Consider the following 19,159-nt stretch of genomic DNA (forward strand, 5'->3'; position numbering starts at 1 on the left):
GCCTATCCCGGCTGTCTTCATGAGAGAGACGGGGTACACCTTGGACCGATTACCAACCAATCACAGTTTATGTTGTAGCATCATTGTTTGGCTAAATATATACAGTGTGGCAAAATTTGTCGCAGGGGTGTTGGAGCCTATCCCAGCTCTCTTCGGGCGAGAGGCGGGGTACACCCTGTACCAGTCACCAACCAATCACAGTTTATGCTGTAGCATCGTTGGTTGGCTAAATATATACACTATGGCTAAATTTGTCGCGGGGGTGCTGGAGCCTATCCCAGCTGTCTTCATGAGAGAGACGGGGTACACCTTGGACCGATTTCCAACCAATCACAGTTTATGTTGTAGCATCATTGTTTGGCTAAATATATATAGTGTGGCAAAATTTGTCGCAGGGGTGTTGGAGCCTATCCCAGCTCTCTTCGGGCAAGAGGCGGGGTACACCCTGTACCAGTCACCAACCAATCACAGTTTATGCTGTAGCATCGTTGGTTGGCTAAATATATACAGTATGGCTAAATATGTCCCAGGGGTGCTGGAGCCTATCCCAGCTGTCTTCAGGCGAGAGGTGGGGTACACCCTGTACCGGTCACCAACCAATCACAGTTTATGTTGTAGCATCGTTGTTTGGCTAAATATATACATTATGGCTAAATTTGTCGCGGGGGTGCTGGAGCCTATCCCAGCTTTCTTTGAGTGAGAGGCGGGGTACACCCTGGACCGGTCACCAACCAATCACAGTTTATGTTGTAGCATCGTTGTTTGGCTAAATATATACAGTATGGCTAAATTTGTCCCAGGGGTGATGGAGCCTATCCCAACTGTCTTCGGGCGAGAGAGGCGGGGTACACCCTGGACTGGTGGCCAGCCAATCACAGGGCACATATAGACAAACAACCATTCACACTCACATTCATACCTATGGACAATTTGGAGTCGCTAATTAACCTAGCATGTTTTTGGAATGTGGGAGGAAACCGGAGTACCCGGAGAAAACCCACGCATGCACAGGGAGAGCATGGACGGTGGGATTGAACTCGGGTCTCCTAGCTGTGAGGTCTGCGCGCTAACCACTCGACCACCGTGCAGCCGCCACTTATTATTATGTGATATTTTGTAAAGCAAAACATGTACTGTGTTTGTACATAGCATGCACATACATACAGTAGGGGCATCGAACACGTAACGTGGACTGATGTGTGTTGATTCAATCGCATGAGCGTCTATTAAACACTTCACTTTCTGCAGGCCACCAAGAAAGCGGAAGAACAGATGGACATAGCGGACGAAGAAGGACGACAAAGACTCGGCCTTGAGTCTTGGTGTTACGTTTAACGTTATTCACAGTGATTTTTCAACGCCATCAACAAGGCCTGCCACATAAATATTTGAGCATAATCCTGCACATTTATTACCAGCACAAAAAAAAAAGAAGCGCACTCAGATCACAGATGTTGAAGCGTTTGACATTGAGTAATTTATCCACATTAATACACGAATAACGCCGCTCCAGACGCGCCATTCATTCTCCTACAAGTGATGCATTCAAGATCGTTTGCACAGAAGCCGTTTGTGCTTTGAGGGGAGATCAATCCTCTTGGTTTCGATGATACCTGCATGGTGCTTTCGTTTTCGGAGGCTGGAATTGAAATTCATATCCATCCATCATCTGGGAGTATTTCGGTTTCGTGTGCGTCGTTACAGAAGCAACAGGTAAAACACCCCAAGACAGAAAATAGTAACGCCGGAGATTACTTACTGTTTCCGAAAATGCATGAATTATGCTCATTAAAGACTAAATTGCCTTAAGTGTTGACCAAAACAGGCACGTTAAGTTAATTACAGACTCTAAATAGTCTTCAGGGTGTGTAAAAACAAAAACATTAGCTTCATTAAGGACTAAATAGTTTAATGTGTATATTATTTACGACAAACTGTTCTCAATGTTTATAAAAAATATTCATTGAAGACGTGATGTATTTATATGTATTTCCAGTTGTTTTCCCATGTAAAACTATCATTATATAACTATAATTGTGAAAGTAAAAAATATAGATATTTATAACTACTAATGGGAGCATTTGATTTGGTTAAGATCCATTTGGGTTAGTGATGGACCTTCTGGATGGAAGGAATGAATGACGCTAACCAAGGTTCCATTCCATTGGGTTCATTAAAGCAAAAATGGTTGTTAGGTCCATTAAGGACTACATTGTTTTCACTACAAGGACTACAAAAACATGGCCCTTGGGTTGAGTAAGGACTACAAAACATGGACATTAGGTTGCGTAAGGACTACAAAACATGGACATTAGGTTGCATAAGGACTACAAAAACATGGACCTTAGGTTGAGTAAGGACTACAAAAACATGGACATTAGGTTGAGTAAGGACTACAAAACATGGACATTAGGTTGCATAAGGACTACAAAAACATGGACATTAGGTTGAGTAAGGACTACAAAAACATGGACATTAGGTTGATTATGGACTACAAAAACATGGACATTAGGTTGAGTAAAAACTACAAAAACCATGGACCTTAAGTTGAGTAAGGACTACAAAAACATGGACATCAGGTTGAGTAAGGACTACAAAAACATGGACCTTAGGTTGATTATGGACTACAAAAACATGGACATCAGGTTGATTGTGGACTACAAAAACATGGACATTGGGTTGATTATGGACTACAAAAACATGGACATTAGGTTGAGTAAGGACTACAAAAACATGGACATTAGGTTGATTATGGACTACAAAAACATGGACCTTAGATTGATTATGGACTACAAAAACATGGACATTAGGTTGATTATGGACTACAAAAACATGGACCTTAGGTTGATTATGGACTACAAAAACATGGACCTTAGGTTGATTATGGACTACAAAAACATGGACATTAGGTTGAGTAAGGACTACAAAAACATGGACCTTAGGTTGATTATGGACTACAAAAACATGGACATTAGGTTGAGTAAGGACTACAAAAACATGGACATTAGGTTGAGTAAGGACTACAAAAACATGGACATTAGGTTGATTATGGACTACAAAAACATGGACCTTAGGTTGATTATGGACTACAAAAAAATGGACATTAGGTTGATTATGGATTACAAAACATGGACATAAGGTTGCATAAAAAGACTACAAAAACATGGACCTTAAGTTGAGTAAGGACTACAAAAACATGGACCTAGGTTTGAGTAAGGACTACAAAAACATGGACATTAGGTTGAGTAAGGACTACAAAAACATGGACATTAGGTTGAGTAAGGACTACAAATACATGGACATTAGGTTGAGTAAGGACTACAAAAACATGGACCTGAGGTTGATTATGGACTACAAAAACATGGACCTTAAGTTGATTATGGACTACAAAAACATGGACCTTAAGTTGATTATGGACTACAAAAACATGGACATTAGGTTGATTATGGACTACAAAAACATGGACATTAGGTTGATTATGGACTACAAAAACATGGACCTTAAGTTGATTATGGACTACAAAAACATGGACCTTAAGTTGATGATGGACTACAAAAACATGGACCTTAAGTTGATTATGGACTACAAAAACATGGACATTAGGTTGATTATGGACTACAAAAACATGGACCTTAGGTTGATTATGGACTAAATTGTCTTCATTGTTTCCAAACAACATGTGTGTTAGGTTGATAGCAGACTTTAAATTCGATGGATGGATGGATAGATGTTCCCGTCACTGTGAGGTTGCCAGGCAACCAATCCAGAGTCCAGAAAGCAGCCGAGAGAATATCAGTCACTTTAAAAGAACTGCTTTTGGTTTTAAACCGTCTTCCTCTCTCCCTTTTTTCCAATACTGGAATCCATAAAGCACATTTATTAGCGAGCTTATGAGGTGCAGAGTCGTTCTCTTTTGGTTCGCAGCCTTTCAGGGTGGCTTGCTCCTTGACTTAACCACGCGACCCGCCCGCAGCTTCATATTAAAGCGCGTACGTGAGACGCGGCGATAATGACCGTCTCATATCAGGCGGCGGTGTGAATAATAAGGTGTGAAGTGTGTGTACTTCTGTGAGAAGAGGTCTCTGTAAGGGCTGCCGTGTTGCAGGGCCACGCCGTAGCCTCTGGTGCTGATGCTGTTACCGGCCACCGTCAGCGTGCAGTCGTCGTCTGTCAGGGCGGCGTATTCCACCACCGCCATGTCCCACAGGAAGGCGTACGACTCCCGCTTTGCCTGGATTGATCACACACACAAAATAATGACAGTACAGTACGCGCAAAGCCGAGTGACATCTCCACGGCTGTGGAAATCTCTCTAATATGTATGCCTTGCATTGATTTTTCACAGAGATCAATTTGGCATTGTTGGGTGGAGACGAGCAAAAATGACAAGTCGACAGCTTCACAAGACTGGAAGAAAGAATCGGAATGACTTTCATGCCAGCTGAAGTGCTGCATTAGTGTCACACAATCATTTCCTCTTTCTTTGCCTTACTTTTTTTGTACTTTGGTGAACTTTTCCCCGTTCATGTCTCCCACATTCCCACATTCCCAATTACATTGGCAGTCGACTCGGTTGGCTTCTGTGTTGCAAAACATGTATGGTAGTTTCCATAATGTTTACAAAGATGAACAATTAGGTTCGTTAAGGACTAGATTGTCAGTGATTACAAAAATACTTACTATATTATGTTAATTGAAGAATAAGCTATCTGCTGTGTTTACAAAAACCAAAAATTATTACCATTATGTTTACAAGAATGCATATATTTGGTTAATTGAGGACTTAACTACCTTTTTACAACGACAAATTATCTGCAATGTTTGCAAAAAACTATATTTTAAGGTCACTGAAGACTTTATATGGTCCTTATTGCTTGTAAAAAAATATATATATATATATAAAATATATATATAAAACAGTGTTGACAAAAAACTGTCAATTAGGTTCACTGAAGGCAAAATTATCTGCCATTTTTACAAAAAAAGTTTTTTGAAGGCCCTTAATGTGTACAAAATGTGAGATAAAATATGTATAAAAATATATAAAATTTTTTCTTTTTTAAATTAAAAAATTTTAAAATTAAAAAATTTTTAAATTAAAAAATTTTAAAATTAAAAAATTTTAGAATTAAAGAATTTAAAAATTTTAAAATTAAATGAGGAAAGCAGTAGTTACTATGGTACCCATTATGTCATTGTATGGTCATATCACCTTGTACTTCGGTACGTGACAAAAATACAAAACTTAAACTATATTATGAAAGCAGGAAGTGAACAAATGTAACAGTTACTGATTGTAAAAGTACCAGATGGAGGGGTAGGATTTACTAATAAGCTTTGCTTCTTCCTCCTCCTTTTGGACATGTGGAACTGTGAACTGATTATGTGATGCATTCAATTGTAATCTGATGCATGTTCAAATGAAATTAAACCATTACCATTACCCAAATTGCATATAATAAGTGACTGAATGGTTTTCAGTATTTCTAAAAACATGCATAATATGTTCATTCAAGCCTAAATGATCTGCAGTGTTTACAAAAACACGCATGTCAGCGCCATTGAAGACTGGCTGGTCCATAATGTTTACAAAACGTTTACTAAAAACGTTTGTTAGTTTACTTAAGGACTAAATTGCTTTCAGTGTGCTAACAAATACATTTTGTTTACACACATTTTGTATAATTTCCTGCATCTTTGCTTTACTTTGTGTACTTTTGTGAACTTTCCCCCGGTTTCCATCCTTCACATCTTGTTCCCAATTACGTGTACCGTTAAAGCCAAATGTCATTTTCCTGACAGTGGAACTCAACAGGTTCTCTCCCGGCGTCAGTTCTTAATGTGTTAGGGAGTAAGATGGAGGGCAATTTGCATGGAATTACTGCAAACGCACAGCACGAACAAGGCTGCATTTCCTGGCAAAGATGATGAAAACTGTTACTTGAGAGACAACTATACACAAGCGCCGCCGGCGCCAACTGCACGCAAAGAAGATGAGAATGGGTCTGAAATCCTTTTGGATTTTTATTTCTTTTTTTTTTTGTTGTTGTTGATGACGCCCTTACTGGTGGTGTCCTCAACCTCATCCTGAGTAGTTCCAGAAATGACAACCAACCTTTTCACCTCACATCTCATTAGAAAAAGTTGCAATGTTTGCCCGCCGTGGTGAAAACCCACACATAGGATGAGGATTCTGATGGTTTTTTTTGTCGGGAAACAAAATGGCGCAGTGGAAAATAAAGAACAATATAATTAACAATAAGTAATTTGACACTTCCTCCCAATGCAATTAACTGCTAAGGGCTTTACAATGTTATGATTATTACACTCTTGCAACATTAGCCACACCTACACAAGCTAACGCTGCATTTCTATAACTTTGCTGATGAGCTGCAAGACGAAGCACAGAAAGTGTTGACAAAAAACTGTCAATTAGGTTCACTGAAGGCAAAATTATCTGCCATTTTTACAATTCATTGAAGACTTACGATGGCCCTTAATGTGTACAAAATGTGAGATAAAATGTGTATAAAAATTAAAAAATTAAAAAATTAAAAAATTAAAAAATTAAAAAATTAAAAAATTAAAAAATTAAAAAATTAAAAAATTAAAAAATTAAAAAATTAAACATTAAAAATTATCGATGTTATGTTTACAAAAACATGTTATTGCCATTATGTTTACAAGAATGCATATATTTGGTTAATTGAGGACTTCATTATCTTCAGGTTTTACAACAACATATATGTTAAGTTATATAAAACCTAAATTATCTGCAATGTTTGCAAAAACTTATATTTTAAGGTCACTGAAGACTTTACATGGTCCTTATTGCTTGTAAAAATGTGTATATTGGGTTCATTAAAAACAGTGTTGACAAAAAACTGTCAATTAGGTTCACTGAAGGCAAAATTATCTGCCATTTTTACAAAAAAAAACACACGTTAAAGTCTTTTGAAGACTTTTTATGGCCCTTAATGTGTACAAAATGTGAGACAAAATGTGTATAAAAATAAAAAAATATATAAAATTTTAAAATTGAAAAATTTTTAAATTAAAAAAATTTCAAATTAAAAAATTTTTAAATTTTAAAATTAAATGAGGAAAGCAGTAGTTACTATGGTACCCATTATGTCATTGTATGGTCATATCACCTCGTACTTTGGTACGTGACAAAAATACAAAACTTAAAAAACTTAAACTATATTAGGAAAGCAGGAAGTGAACAAATGTAACAGTTACTGATTGTAAAAGTACCAGATGGAGGGGTAGGATTTAATAAGCTAAAAAAATAAGCGTAAAAAAAAAAAAAAGTGTCCATCTATGAAGGTGTCCAAATTAGGATTTTCTTAGGCCTGCTGGATGTCTGCCCTCGACTCGTTAGACATGCAGGATTCATTGATATTTGTTAAATTATGGATCGCATCTCTGCAGCTTACGTGGGCATGTGGTGAGCAGGTTTGACAGACAGGAAAGGAGTCGTCATAAAATATTACTTCACTGCTGCTTTTGTAGGAAGCACTAGAATTCGAAAACAGCCCCAAAAAAAGGCATCATTATGTTTATAAGGAACATTTCTGGGCATGATGTACCACAAGATTTCGTAAAACTTTCCTACGACGCTAACTTTAAATTGTATAACTGAAGAATAAACATAATTTAACGCTTCTCACCAAAGACGGAAAGAACTTATTACCTTCTTGATGCCTTCAGCAGGGCCTGAGACGGAGTTCTCAAATCCATTGTTCTTGTTGATGGTCTTCCAGAGATCGGCAAAGGTGCTGTCCTGCTCCAGAGGGTTGGTGCCCTTGGCTTGGAAGTAGTCGTACACCGCAGAGTCCCTGACTGTACCGTAGACCAGGTCCACTTGCTTGGACAGGTCCTGGAAAGACCTGGAGGACAAGAAACGGCGGTGGAACTGGTGGTTCTTTGTTATCAGGGTGTGTTAGTTTGTTTGGTCATGTGTGAACGCAATCGTCCGAATCCCAAGAACCAGAGTACCGAACTGTACTTTAACTGAAGCGGTTTTCACATTTTTTTTTGGTAGCCGTGTTTGTGTTTGCTCAGCTTTGCTCCACGTCCAATCAGTACGTCTTAAACGACCACTCAGAGTACTTGGGAGAACATCGCCGCAAAATCAGCCTACCCTTTATCAAGCAAATGAGACGCACCTGTAGCTTCTCTGGAAGATGCTTTCACCCCCCCCCCCCCGCCCTCCCCCCCCAAGCATCATTGCTGCAACTGTACGCTAATTCAACCACCGGAATTTGAAGAAGGTTGCGAGTGTGATCGATTGGCCATTAACTGGCCGTAAGACAGTGTGCCAACGTCTAATGTACTTTTCATCAACAATACTTCATATGTGGAAATGAGTCCCGCCTGACACAAAACGCCATTACGCAGATGTTGGGTCGGCATGCAGGAGATGGGACTTTTTTTTTTGGGGAGAGTCAGCCAACTGGACCTTTTTTTAGTTTTTTTTTAGGTAAACCCAATTATAAACAGTAGTAGCTATGATGCACCATCGTTGATTATGCCTGTCAATGGTCCTGTTTTGCTCTTCTCACTTGGTACCCTCACCCCCCCCATTTGAATATTTTTCCCGTATTTGAACTATCATAATAATGGAATGGTGCTGGTGGAAATTCTGATCGAGGTTCTGCTCATTTTCTGGAAAAATGTACCGTATTTCCCGGAGTATAAGTCGCACTTTTTTTCATAGGTTAGCTGTTCCTGCCACTTATACTCCAGAGCGACTTATAAATGAAAAATATATATACAATTTCACAGACAGCCACAAGAGGGCACTATAGACTTTCACATCGATATCTCCTAACAGTAGACGTTAGCTTACAGGGCTGCACGGCGATCGAGTGGTTAGCGCACATACTTCACAGCTAGGAGACCAGTGTTCAATTCCACCCTCGGCTATCTCTGTGTGGAGTTTGCGTGTTCTCCCCGTGCATGCGTGGGTTTTCTCCGGGTACTCCGGTTTCCTCCCACATTCCAAAAACATGCTAGGTTAATTAGCGACTCCAAATTATCCATAGGTATGAATGTGAGTGTGAATGGTTGTTTGTCTATATGTGCCCTGTGATTGGCTGGCCACCAGCCCAGGGTATAGCAGTCATCTGGGATAGGCTCCAGCATACCCACGACCCTAGTGAGGATAAGCGGTAGAAAATGAAAAAAATAATGAAAGAAAGTGTCAAAATATTAAGAATCTTCATTATCTTTATGAGACTCGAGTTCGATTCCGCCCTTGGCTATCTCTGTGTGGAGTTTGCGTGTTCTCCCCGTGCATGCGTGGGTTTTCTCCGGGTACTCCGGTTTCCTCCCACATTCCAAAAACATGCTAGGTTAATTAGCGACTCCAAATTGTCCATAGGTATGAATGTGAGTGTGAATGGTTGTTTGTCTATATGTGCCCTGTGATTGGCTGGCCACCAGTCAATAGGCTAGGCTCCAGCACCCCCCGCGACCCTCGTGACGAAAAGTGGTAAAAAATGAACGAATGAATGAATGAATAATACTATATAATACTATGATACTATACAACACTAGTAGTATTATATAGTATAGTATAGTAATAGTCTAATATGAAAGTTTTGAGTACTTTTCGGTATCTAAAAAGTTATGCTGCCATGATCTCTTGATGGGAAAGGCAAAAAAAGCTTTCTCTCTTTAAACTTAGACTTCCTTGGTGACCATGATGAAGGATAAAGATGTCATATCCTTGATTATGTTAAAGGATCTGCTCCTATGAAAGTAAAAGTGTTGTTATTATTAGCTGGAAGACCAGAACCAGTAAACAAATGTTGTATTTTATCATTACTATTTCATTTCATTCTGGTATTCCATCTTTTAATGAGTACGTTTTACATGTCCGTCACGTGAGGGAGGGAATGACTTCACCAAAACTCGACTTGCCACACGGGAAACGGAACTCGTTTGTAACCCGAGGACCACATCCACATCGATTTCATTTAATCCTTCTCAGTTTCTGCTCAATGCCGATAAGTGAAATGTCTAAATTTGCATTATCTGCCAAAAGATGGACATAAGTGATGGATATTTTGGCCCATTTGTGCCACTTCACCTCTTGCTTGTGCTTTTTTTTTTGGCAGGATGACAGCCTCTTAAGGGAGATAAGAGATTGATTACCCCTATGGCTGTAAAGGAGCTTTATGGTTTTCCAATTGAACTAGACGGGGGCACAAACTACACCTTGTTCAGTCTAGTTGGTAAAATATGATGGTTTTTTACGTCGTCTGTCACTTCTCTTCTTTTACTTTGGCGTTTAAAAGTAGGACAAGATGGCTGTAATGTTTTCTTAGAGCAGAGAAGAGGTTTTGCTGCAGAATATTTGGAGGCGTTATTGATTGGTTCTGTGAGGGATGAACTCTGTTTGAGCGACTATATGGTCAGCATAGAGATAAACTTTAGTGGGGAAGTTTACAAACTAGCTTCCAGACTCGTATTGTTGACTTATACTACGCATACAGATCAGGTAGCACACAATATGGCGTCCGTGGGTCCATGACCATGAGGTCCACCCTCTTACTAATACAGTTAGCTAGTTTTGGGTCCTTTGCAAAACATCAAAAGAGCTCTCAAATTCAGTTTCTTTTTGTTTGAATATTCTGCATGGACTCTCGGACATTAGCCATGTTTACATGGACCCAAATATTCCAATTCCAATCGGATTATTTGCTCAAACGGAAAGAATGTAACCTTTGTATACACCTCATTCCGAAAGAAAAGTGCCAATCCGAATGAATATATAATCAGATTCCCAGGGGTGGAATATTCCTTTAACCAATCCGATTGAGGTATCTTGTACCCGTTCAATCGGAAAGTTGTCAGACTGCGTTCTTCTTCTTCTGTTGTTTATTGGCGCTTGGCAAGCAGCTTTTGTGTGCATTAGCGCCATCTATGGAACAGAATCTAAACCCTTCTATACGCCATTCACAAGTCCGGTTTTATTAAAAAAGAAAATATATATCTATATAAAACATATGCCGAGCTTAATTATAAAATATTAGCACAATTGAACTTTATCTTTTCCTGTTCCTGAGTGCGTTCTTTCAGCGAATGCTGAGATATGACGTAACACGCCGCTCCAGACGTTCTTCGGTTTTAAAAATGGAGGCGAGGAATCGGTACCGGACTGCTGCGGAAAGTTTGTTTTTGATTAAAAAACTAAATTTCAAGACTGGACGAACGAAAAAACGGCAATACGGAGTTATTCTAACAAGTATAAGGAAGTCGGTATCACGTCATGTTGGTGTTTACATTTTACTGGGCATGCCCCATTCAATATTCTGTTGGATTATACGCCGCATGTAGACAAGAGATTGGAATATTCCTTTCCATGTATACCATTGCTTTCGGAAAGGTCATTCGGAAAGATTCCATTCGGAAAGAGAAAAACTCATGTAAACATGGCTATTGTTTATTTTCCCCTTCTTTTTGTCTTCCCGCTTTTGCTGCACTTTGTTTGAATTCTCTCCCCAACAAACAACATGGAATACCTTCCCGGGATTGTTGTATGTTTACAAAGATTACAGCATGTTCTCCGCAAATAATCCCCCCGTACGGTCTACATGATTTATAAAGTAGTTACTTCAGGGAACAGCCAAGCGAACATTTTCTGACAAGCCTGTGTTTTTCCTTGTTAGGGTTCTGTGTGCGCTCACAATTATTTGCAGTTACATGCCTTGCAGTGTCTGTGGGTTTAAACTCTGGTTCATAGACGCTCTAGTTTATGTACTAACTTAACATCCAGACATCGATTTTTCATGCCGCTTAATCTCACTAGGGTGGTGGATATGCTGGAGCCTATCCTAGCTGTCTTTAGGGAAGAGGCAGGGGTACACCCTGGACTGGTTGCCAGCCAATCACAGGACAAACAACCATTCATGCTCATATTCAATTGGAAGGAAAGCGGAGGAACCGATGAAAACCAAAGAGAACATGCAAACTCCACACAGAAAGCCGGGATTCGAACCTTGGATGCTTAAAATGAGCCTTTATGCAAAATAAATACAACATATTTCCCCAGTGAGCGGTCGAGTGGTTAGCACGCAGATCTCACAGCTAGGAGACCAGGGTTCAATTCCACCCTCGGCCATCTCTGTGTGGAGTTTGCATGTTCTCGTGGGTTTTCTCCGGGTACTCCGGTTTCCTCCCACATTCCAAAAACATGCTAGGTTAATTAGCCACTCCAAATTGTCCATAGGTATGAATGTGAGTGTGAATGGTTGTTTGTCTATATGTGCCCTGTGATTGGCTGGCCAACAGTCCAGGGTGTACCCCGCCTCTCGCCTAAACACAGCTGGGATAGGCTCCAGCATAAACAACACAAAAATGGTTGTTTTACATGAAAATAACTATTTATTTACTAATATAACACCATTAACTATTCACAAATTTCACATTTGGAACTGAGACCCGGGTTCAATTCCGCCCTCGGACATCTCTGTGTGGAGTTTGCATGTTCCAAAAACATGCTAGGTTAATTAGCGACTCCAAATTGTCCATAGGTATGAATGTGAGTGTGAATGGTTGTTTGTCTATATGTGCCCTGTGATTGGATGGCCACCAGTCCAGGGTGTATGAATGATCATTGTTTTGTGATTATTGAAAAATAAATGATATGTAGTACTCAGTAATGTTAGCATTTGGCATTCCTCATGCTAATGTGTAAGTTTTCATGTAATGCGAGTGTAAAGCTGACTATAGGGGTGTTAGTGTTTGTCTAGAGGTCTCTAATAGTGGTAAAAACTGTATTGTAGATAACTTTTCTATGCTTTCTATGCTATACTCCGGTATCCTTCCCTGTGATTGGCTGGCCACCAGTCCAGGGTGTACCCCGACTCTCGCCCGAAGACAGCTGGGATAGGCTCCAGCACCCCTGTGACCCTCGTGAGGATAATCGGTAGAAAATGAATGAATGAATATTTCCCCAATGAGTGTATATACAATCTGATGATAGGTACTGATTACAGTTATGGCTGGATGGCGCCTTACCGTATGGCGTTGTCCATGCGGGACACGGTAAGGTACGCGGCCAGGTTGGCGGTGTAGGATGAGCACACGATGAGTGTGAAGAGCCACCAGCTGCCCATCACGATACGCAGTGCCACCGATCCCAGGATGGAGTCGCTGCCTGTGTTCCAAGGAAATAATCTCATATTAAACCAACTGTAGGAAAACATGGATTCCAAACAGTGCAGTCATCATTAATAATCTTTTTTTTTTATTCCGCAAACAGTCTTCCTTTCATTTCATTTTCATTTTTCTTCCAATTCCAATCTTGCCCTACCATCCTGACTCTCGATATGAAAAAGAATAAAAAAGAGCTTATGAGGCGTATGAGAAAGAAATGTCAGGATACATTCAAGTTTGGGTTAAAAAAAAAAAAAAGTTAGGCTGTAGAAATGTCACGAGACAGCGAACGCACCGCAAAATGTGATGAGAGCGTATTTGGCTGAGTGTGTCATCACTGACGCAGCTGGGGCCTCGGGACTGAAGTGAAAAGCCTCGTGGGATGCGCGGCGCTCCGGCAGCAGTCTTTTTATTCCGTGTGGCTTTGAGTGATCTCTCGAGGTCATCCCATACGAAAAGTGCATCTTGTCTTATAAATAAAGTTTGTAATTACAAATAAAACCTTGTGTGGATTGGAAAACGAGTTAAGAAAAGGGCAGTTTGTCTATGAGTTGATATTTTACTAAACCCACACGGAATGCTGAGGGAATACATCAGCATTCCGACCAATGTCATGCCCGGAAAAGAAACAGCCCACTTGACAGAAAATAAAAATGGCAAAGCCAAAAAAAAAAAACACCAAATTTATCATCTTTTGGGTTCCAGTTGGCTCACGGGCAACATGCCACCATGATGATGCAGCTCACTTGCTGAAGTAGCCGTTTATCCGAAAATCGGGAACGTACAGTAGCTGCATGTCCACCAGATGGAAAGACGGCATGGTGTCCTTGAGGAAGGACACCTTTAGGAAAATGCAAGAGTGTGCATTGTTCAAATGACTCATGACTCAAATCACTATGCGCCTCGTTAATGCGTGTATTTTTAATTGATGCGCTCTTTATTCAAACCCTGCGCTCACTTTAATCACTTAAAGTGTTTTAGCCTTCCCGTCTTCAACGTGTGATAGTTTGACCTTGAAGTAACAGCCTGAAAACTATGTCATGGTTTGGCTGTTTTCAACACGCTTAATAATAGTGCATTGAAGTACAAATACAACTCCTCTGGTTACTACCAATTACTACATTGGTACTATGCGGTTTGAAGCATGACTTTTTTTTTGGGTCAAAAAGGGAACACACTGCATGACTGCAAGTATATTTTGTGGATTACCTTGAACTCCTCTGCTTACTACCAATTACTATATTATTCATAACTGGTGGGAGGAGTGACACATTGAGTATAAGACACATACAGTTTGGGTATGCTTGTTTGAGTGCAGCACGCTATAACTTTGTGGATTTTTTTATTGTTTACATTAAAAAACATGGATATTATAAATAATAACTGGTGGGGGGGGTGAAGACACTGTAGAGTTTGGGTGTGCTTGCATGAGTGCTTGTGCATCAGCGAGGCTTTGACTTTGTGGATTATTTCGAGTCTCTTTGTTTTTTTTTATGAAGGAAATTAGCAGTCACAAATAATAACCGGTGGGAGGAATGAAGGCACTGAGTATATGACACATACAGTTTGGTTATGCTTGCTTGAGTGCAGCACGCTATAACTTTGTGGATTATTTTGGATCTTTTTGATTTTTACATTAAAAAACGTGGCAATTATAAATAATAACTGGTGGGGGGGATGAAGACACTGTAGAGTTTGGGTGTGCTTGCTTGAGTGCTTGTGCATCAGCGAGGCTTTGACTTTGTGGATTATTTCGAGTCTCTTTGGTTGTTTTTATTAAGGAAATTAGCAGTCACAAATACATAATAACCGGTGGGAGGAATGAAGGCATTGAGTATATGACGCATAATGGTTTGCTGTTTTCAACACGCTTAATAAAGGTGCATTGAGGTACACCACATATTTACATATAACTCCTCTGGTTACTACCAATTACTATATTATTCATAACTGGTGGGAGGAGTGACACATTGAGTATATGACACATACAGTTTGGGTATGCTTGCTTGAGTGCAGCATGCTATAACTTTGGGGATTATTTTGGATCTTTTGATTGTTTACATTAAAAAATGTGGATATTATAAATAATAACTGGTGGGGGGAAAGAAGACACTGTAGAGTTTGGGTGTGCTTGCTTGAGTGCTTGTGCATCAGCGAGGCTTTGACTTTGTGGATTATTTCGAGTCTCTTTGGTTGTTTTTATTAAGGAAATTAGCAGTCACAAATAATAACCGGTGGGAGGAATGAAGGCATTGAGTACAGTTTGTGTGTTCGTCCTTGTGTGCTCTTCCATATGTGAGTGTACCAGCAGGCTTTGACTTTGTGGATTACTTCAGGTCTTTTTGGTTTTACGCAAATTTTTCAGAGTTTTATTCTTACATGTTGGAATTTCCCCTCAGTGAACCGCAGCTCTCCCATGTCAGAAGGACTCATGCACCCATGCCTTTTGCCAGCTTGTTGCACACAAGCACTTACTACTCGAAAGTACATCCACGTTATTTATCTTATTATTTACCATACCTTGCTGGACAAAAGCCCCGTAGACAATCCAGATGGCGCTCTGTAGCGACGTGGACACCGAGGGTGGCGGGTGGCCACCCGTGCTCTTCTGGCAACGCACTGCCTGGATGCGCCTGAGCAGAAAAATCATGACGCCCACCACCGGGATGGCGGCGCCAATGCACGCCCAAACCGCGAGGTCGAACGGGGCCAGCAAAGAGAAGATGTTGATCTTTTCTTCTGACTTGCGCATCAGGATTCCCACCGAGTAGTCCAAGTAGCGTTTGCTGAAGTCCACCACTCGCTCTCGCTCTGGTGTGATGGTGATGGCTGACACGGCTACGTCGGCTTTCTGTGGAGGATGATGATAATAAAAATAATAATACTACTAGTACTACTCGTGGTAATAGTAAATAATAACTAACAGCGTTACAATACAATACTAACAAAGAATCCTGCAAGAACTTAGAATGTTAAAAGTACCACAATTTCCAGTTCTAATCTCGCAACATCTCCTTTACTTGAGAACTACTACAAATTCTTTAAATGCTGCAAACGGAAACGGTACCGCTTTCTTTGGCAAGAGCCAATCACAAGCTACGAATGAACTCAAGACAAAGTCGTCAACCAATTGGAAATTGTTCGATCTTACAACGACGCTAAACTCATCACACAGCAAATGAACACTCAAAAGTTAACTATACAGTACAAATACCAATAAAAGTTTAAAATAAAAACAACTATTTTAACTTCTTCCCATTGTCTTCCCAGGCAAAGTATTCCATTCAAATTATGTAAAAGCATAAAAAAAATACAAAATCTAAACAAAATATGAACATACAACCTATGTAATAATATATTAATTAATCATAATATTTTTTCAATAATACATCCAAATCCGAATAAATAAGTAATACATAAAGAACATAATTATACTGTATATAATATTTAAGAAAACAACAGAGACCACCAGAAAGGCCATAAAATACATTTTAGATGGAGTGACAAAATTTCTGAAGTGCCTTTGGCAGCAACTGTGGGATTATAATCAGTATAATAAACACCAATAAAAAAAATGAATACAAATCTATTAAAAAATACATAAAATATATTTTTTAAATACCAGGGACATATTAAGGGCCCCAAATTTGGAATATTAATCATAGTAATTGCATTAATATACATTTTTGCTATTTTCTAAACATTCTTGCTATGGTCTTCTTCATGCTTATATATTTAGAGATGATTATTAATGTGTATTATTGATAGATGGATGAAAAAAAAAAACATGGAGAGTATTACTATTATTATTATGATCAAGTCCTGTTTCTGCTATCTCTGGACCGGAACTCAGAATAACCTCAGCATTACTCGTGTGGACAATATGGTTATTAATGCTACACAGTGTATGTGAGATGAATATGATTCATGGCTAATGCATACAGTCTGGTGGACCCTCTTCATGGAAAATAGATATTTTATTCAGCAGCGAGGGGTGATCATCTTGGTGAAAGCAAGCCACTGGTCTTAATTATATGAGGAGTGTTATGTTTCAGGGAGACAAAATTAAAAATGAAAAGAGTGGATGAAAGGCTGAATGGGATGGAAAAGTAACACGTGAGTCCATTAAGGAAAGAGATGAGTGAATATTACAATTCACAGTCACGTTCTCAAACTCCGTCCGTTCTTTTTTTTTTGCTTCAGAAATGCAACTGCAACTGATTTGTAGATAAAAAAAAGCTTTTGGATTGTGTGATGTTTTTTTTTCTGTTTCTCTTCTGAGAAATTGTGGCTTCTAATTGCTCCCTGAAAAAAAAAATCATTTGGATCTAAATCTGGACACTGGTTGTCTATGATAGCGAAAACAAGACAGCGTTACAAACCTTGCCAATGAGCTCGCCCATCATTCCGTTCCAGGAGCCGTTGGGGAGCGCTGAGCCGTACTTGCCGTCTTCTACTTGGTAGATGTCGTACTTGAAGCCCAGGATCTTGGCCAGGGCATCCAGGACATCAATGGAGAAGCCCTTGTATCTCTTGGGCTGGCCCAAAATGTTCTCTGCCACCATAACGAAAGGCTCTTCCTGTTCAGAGGATGAAATGAGATGAGATTCTCATCAATATGCGGTTTGAAGCCTGACTTTTTTGGGGGGGGTCAAAAAGGGAACACACTGCATGACTGCAAGTATATTTTGTGGATTACCTTGTACTCTTCTGGTTACTACCAATTAATATATTATTCATAACTGGTGGGAGGAGTGACACATTGAGTACATGACACATACAGTTTGGGTATGCTTGCTTGAGTGCAGCACGATATAACTTTGTGGATTATTTAGGATCTTTTTGATTGTTTACATTAAAAAAGGTGGCAATTATAAATAATAACTGGTGGGGGGGGTGAAGACACTGTAGAGTTTGGTGTGCTTGAGTGCTTGTGCATGAGCGAGGCTTTGACTTTGTGGATTATTTCGAGTCTCTTTGGTTGTTTTTATTAAGGAAATTAGCAATCACAAATAATAACCGGTGGGAGGAATGAAGGCATTGAGTATATGACACATAATGGTTTGCTGTTTTCAACACGCTTAATAAAGGTGCATTGAAGTACACCGCATATTTACGTACAACTCCTCTGGTTACTACCAATTACTATATTATTCATAACTGGTGGGAGGAGTGACACATTCCATATGTGAGTGTACCAGCAGGCTTTGACTTTGTGGATTATTTCGAGTCTCTTTGGTTGTTTTTATTAAGGAAATTAGCAGTCATAAATAATAACTGGTGGGAGGAATGAAGGCATTGAATATATGACGCATATAGTTTGTGTGCTTGTTCTTGTGTGCTCTTCCATACGTGAGTATACCAGCAGGTTTTGGCTTTGTAGATTATTTTGGGTCTGTAAAAAAATTAAGAAAGGTGGCAGTTAATAACAACAACCAGTTCAGTCTGGGTCTGCTTGCTTTTTGGTAGTTTTTATAAGGAAAGGTGGCAGTTGGAAATAATAACTGGTGAGAGGAATGACTCCAACCGGGGCTAGGGAAGTGTAGCACACTTCAAGCCTGCGTAGATTGCCCCCCCCCCCCCTTTCCCCAGTTTGGTCTATTTAGCTGCTGTTTATTTGCCAGTGCCCACAAAAAACTAAATTGTTCATAAACTGTTGCTTTAATAATTTACTATTTTGTTGGACTCCATATTTACTCTTAAGAAATTTGGGGTGACACCTTTATGAAGCGCCTCTAAGGCAGTCTTCATTGTGACAAAAATAGTCCAGTCAGTAACTGTTGACCCGTGGCGCTACGGCGCCATGGCAACAGTGATGCTTCATTAAAGTGGAAATGGACCTTTCCTTTTTTTTTGCTACATTTAACACGGCGTATTGTTCGTCTTTATGAGGTGCCAGGGTAGAGTGCTGAAGGTGGACTAAAGCGCACACACGGTAGAAAAGCGAGGGAGGCCATCTGCGTGATAAAGCGACACTGTAAACAGTGCT

General features: G+C 39.7%; 1 protein-coding gene across 2 annotated transcripts in view; it reads right to left on the reverse strand.

The window, feature by feature from the left end:
- grid1a (glutamate receptor, ionotropic, delta 1a) overlaps positions 1–19,159 on the reverse strand; it is a 303,095-nt gene that overhangs the window by 7,070 nt on the left and 276,866 nt on the right. For both annotated transcript variants that reach the window (XM_058058871.2, XM_058058872.2), the window contains exons 10-14: positions 17,553–17,750; positions 15,691–16,021; positions 13,033–13,171; positions 7,697–7,892; positions 4,065–4,231 (exon numbers count right to left, since the gene is read on the reverse strand). In XM_058058871.2, coding sequence (XP_057914854.2) covers positions 4,065–4,231; positions 7,697–7,892; positions 13,033–13,171; positions 15,691–16,021; positions 17,553–17,750 — 1,031 coding nt within the window. The remainder of the gene's footprint in view (positions 1–4,064; positions 4,232–7,696; positions 7,893–13,032; positions 13,172–15,690; positions 16,022–17,552; positions 17,751–19,159) is intronic.

The sequence above is a fragment of the Doryrhamphus excisus genome, linkage group LG20 (genome assembly GCF_037039965.1).
Source record: "Doryrhamphus excisus strain RoL-2023G ecotype Guam linkage group LG20, RoL_Dexc_Guam_v1.1, whole genome shotgun sequence".
NCBI lineage: Eukaryota > Metazoa > Chordata > Actinopteri > Syngnathiformes > Syngnathidae > Doryrhamphus > Doryrhamphus excisus.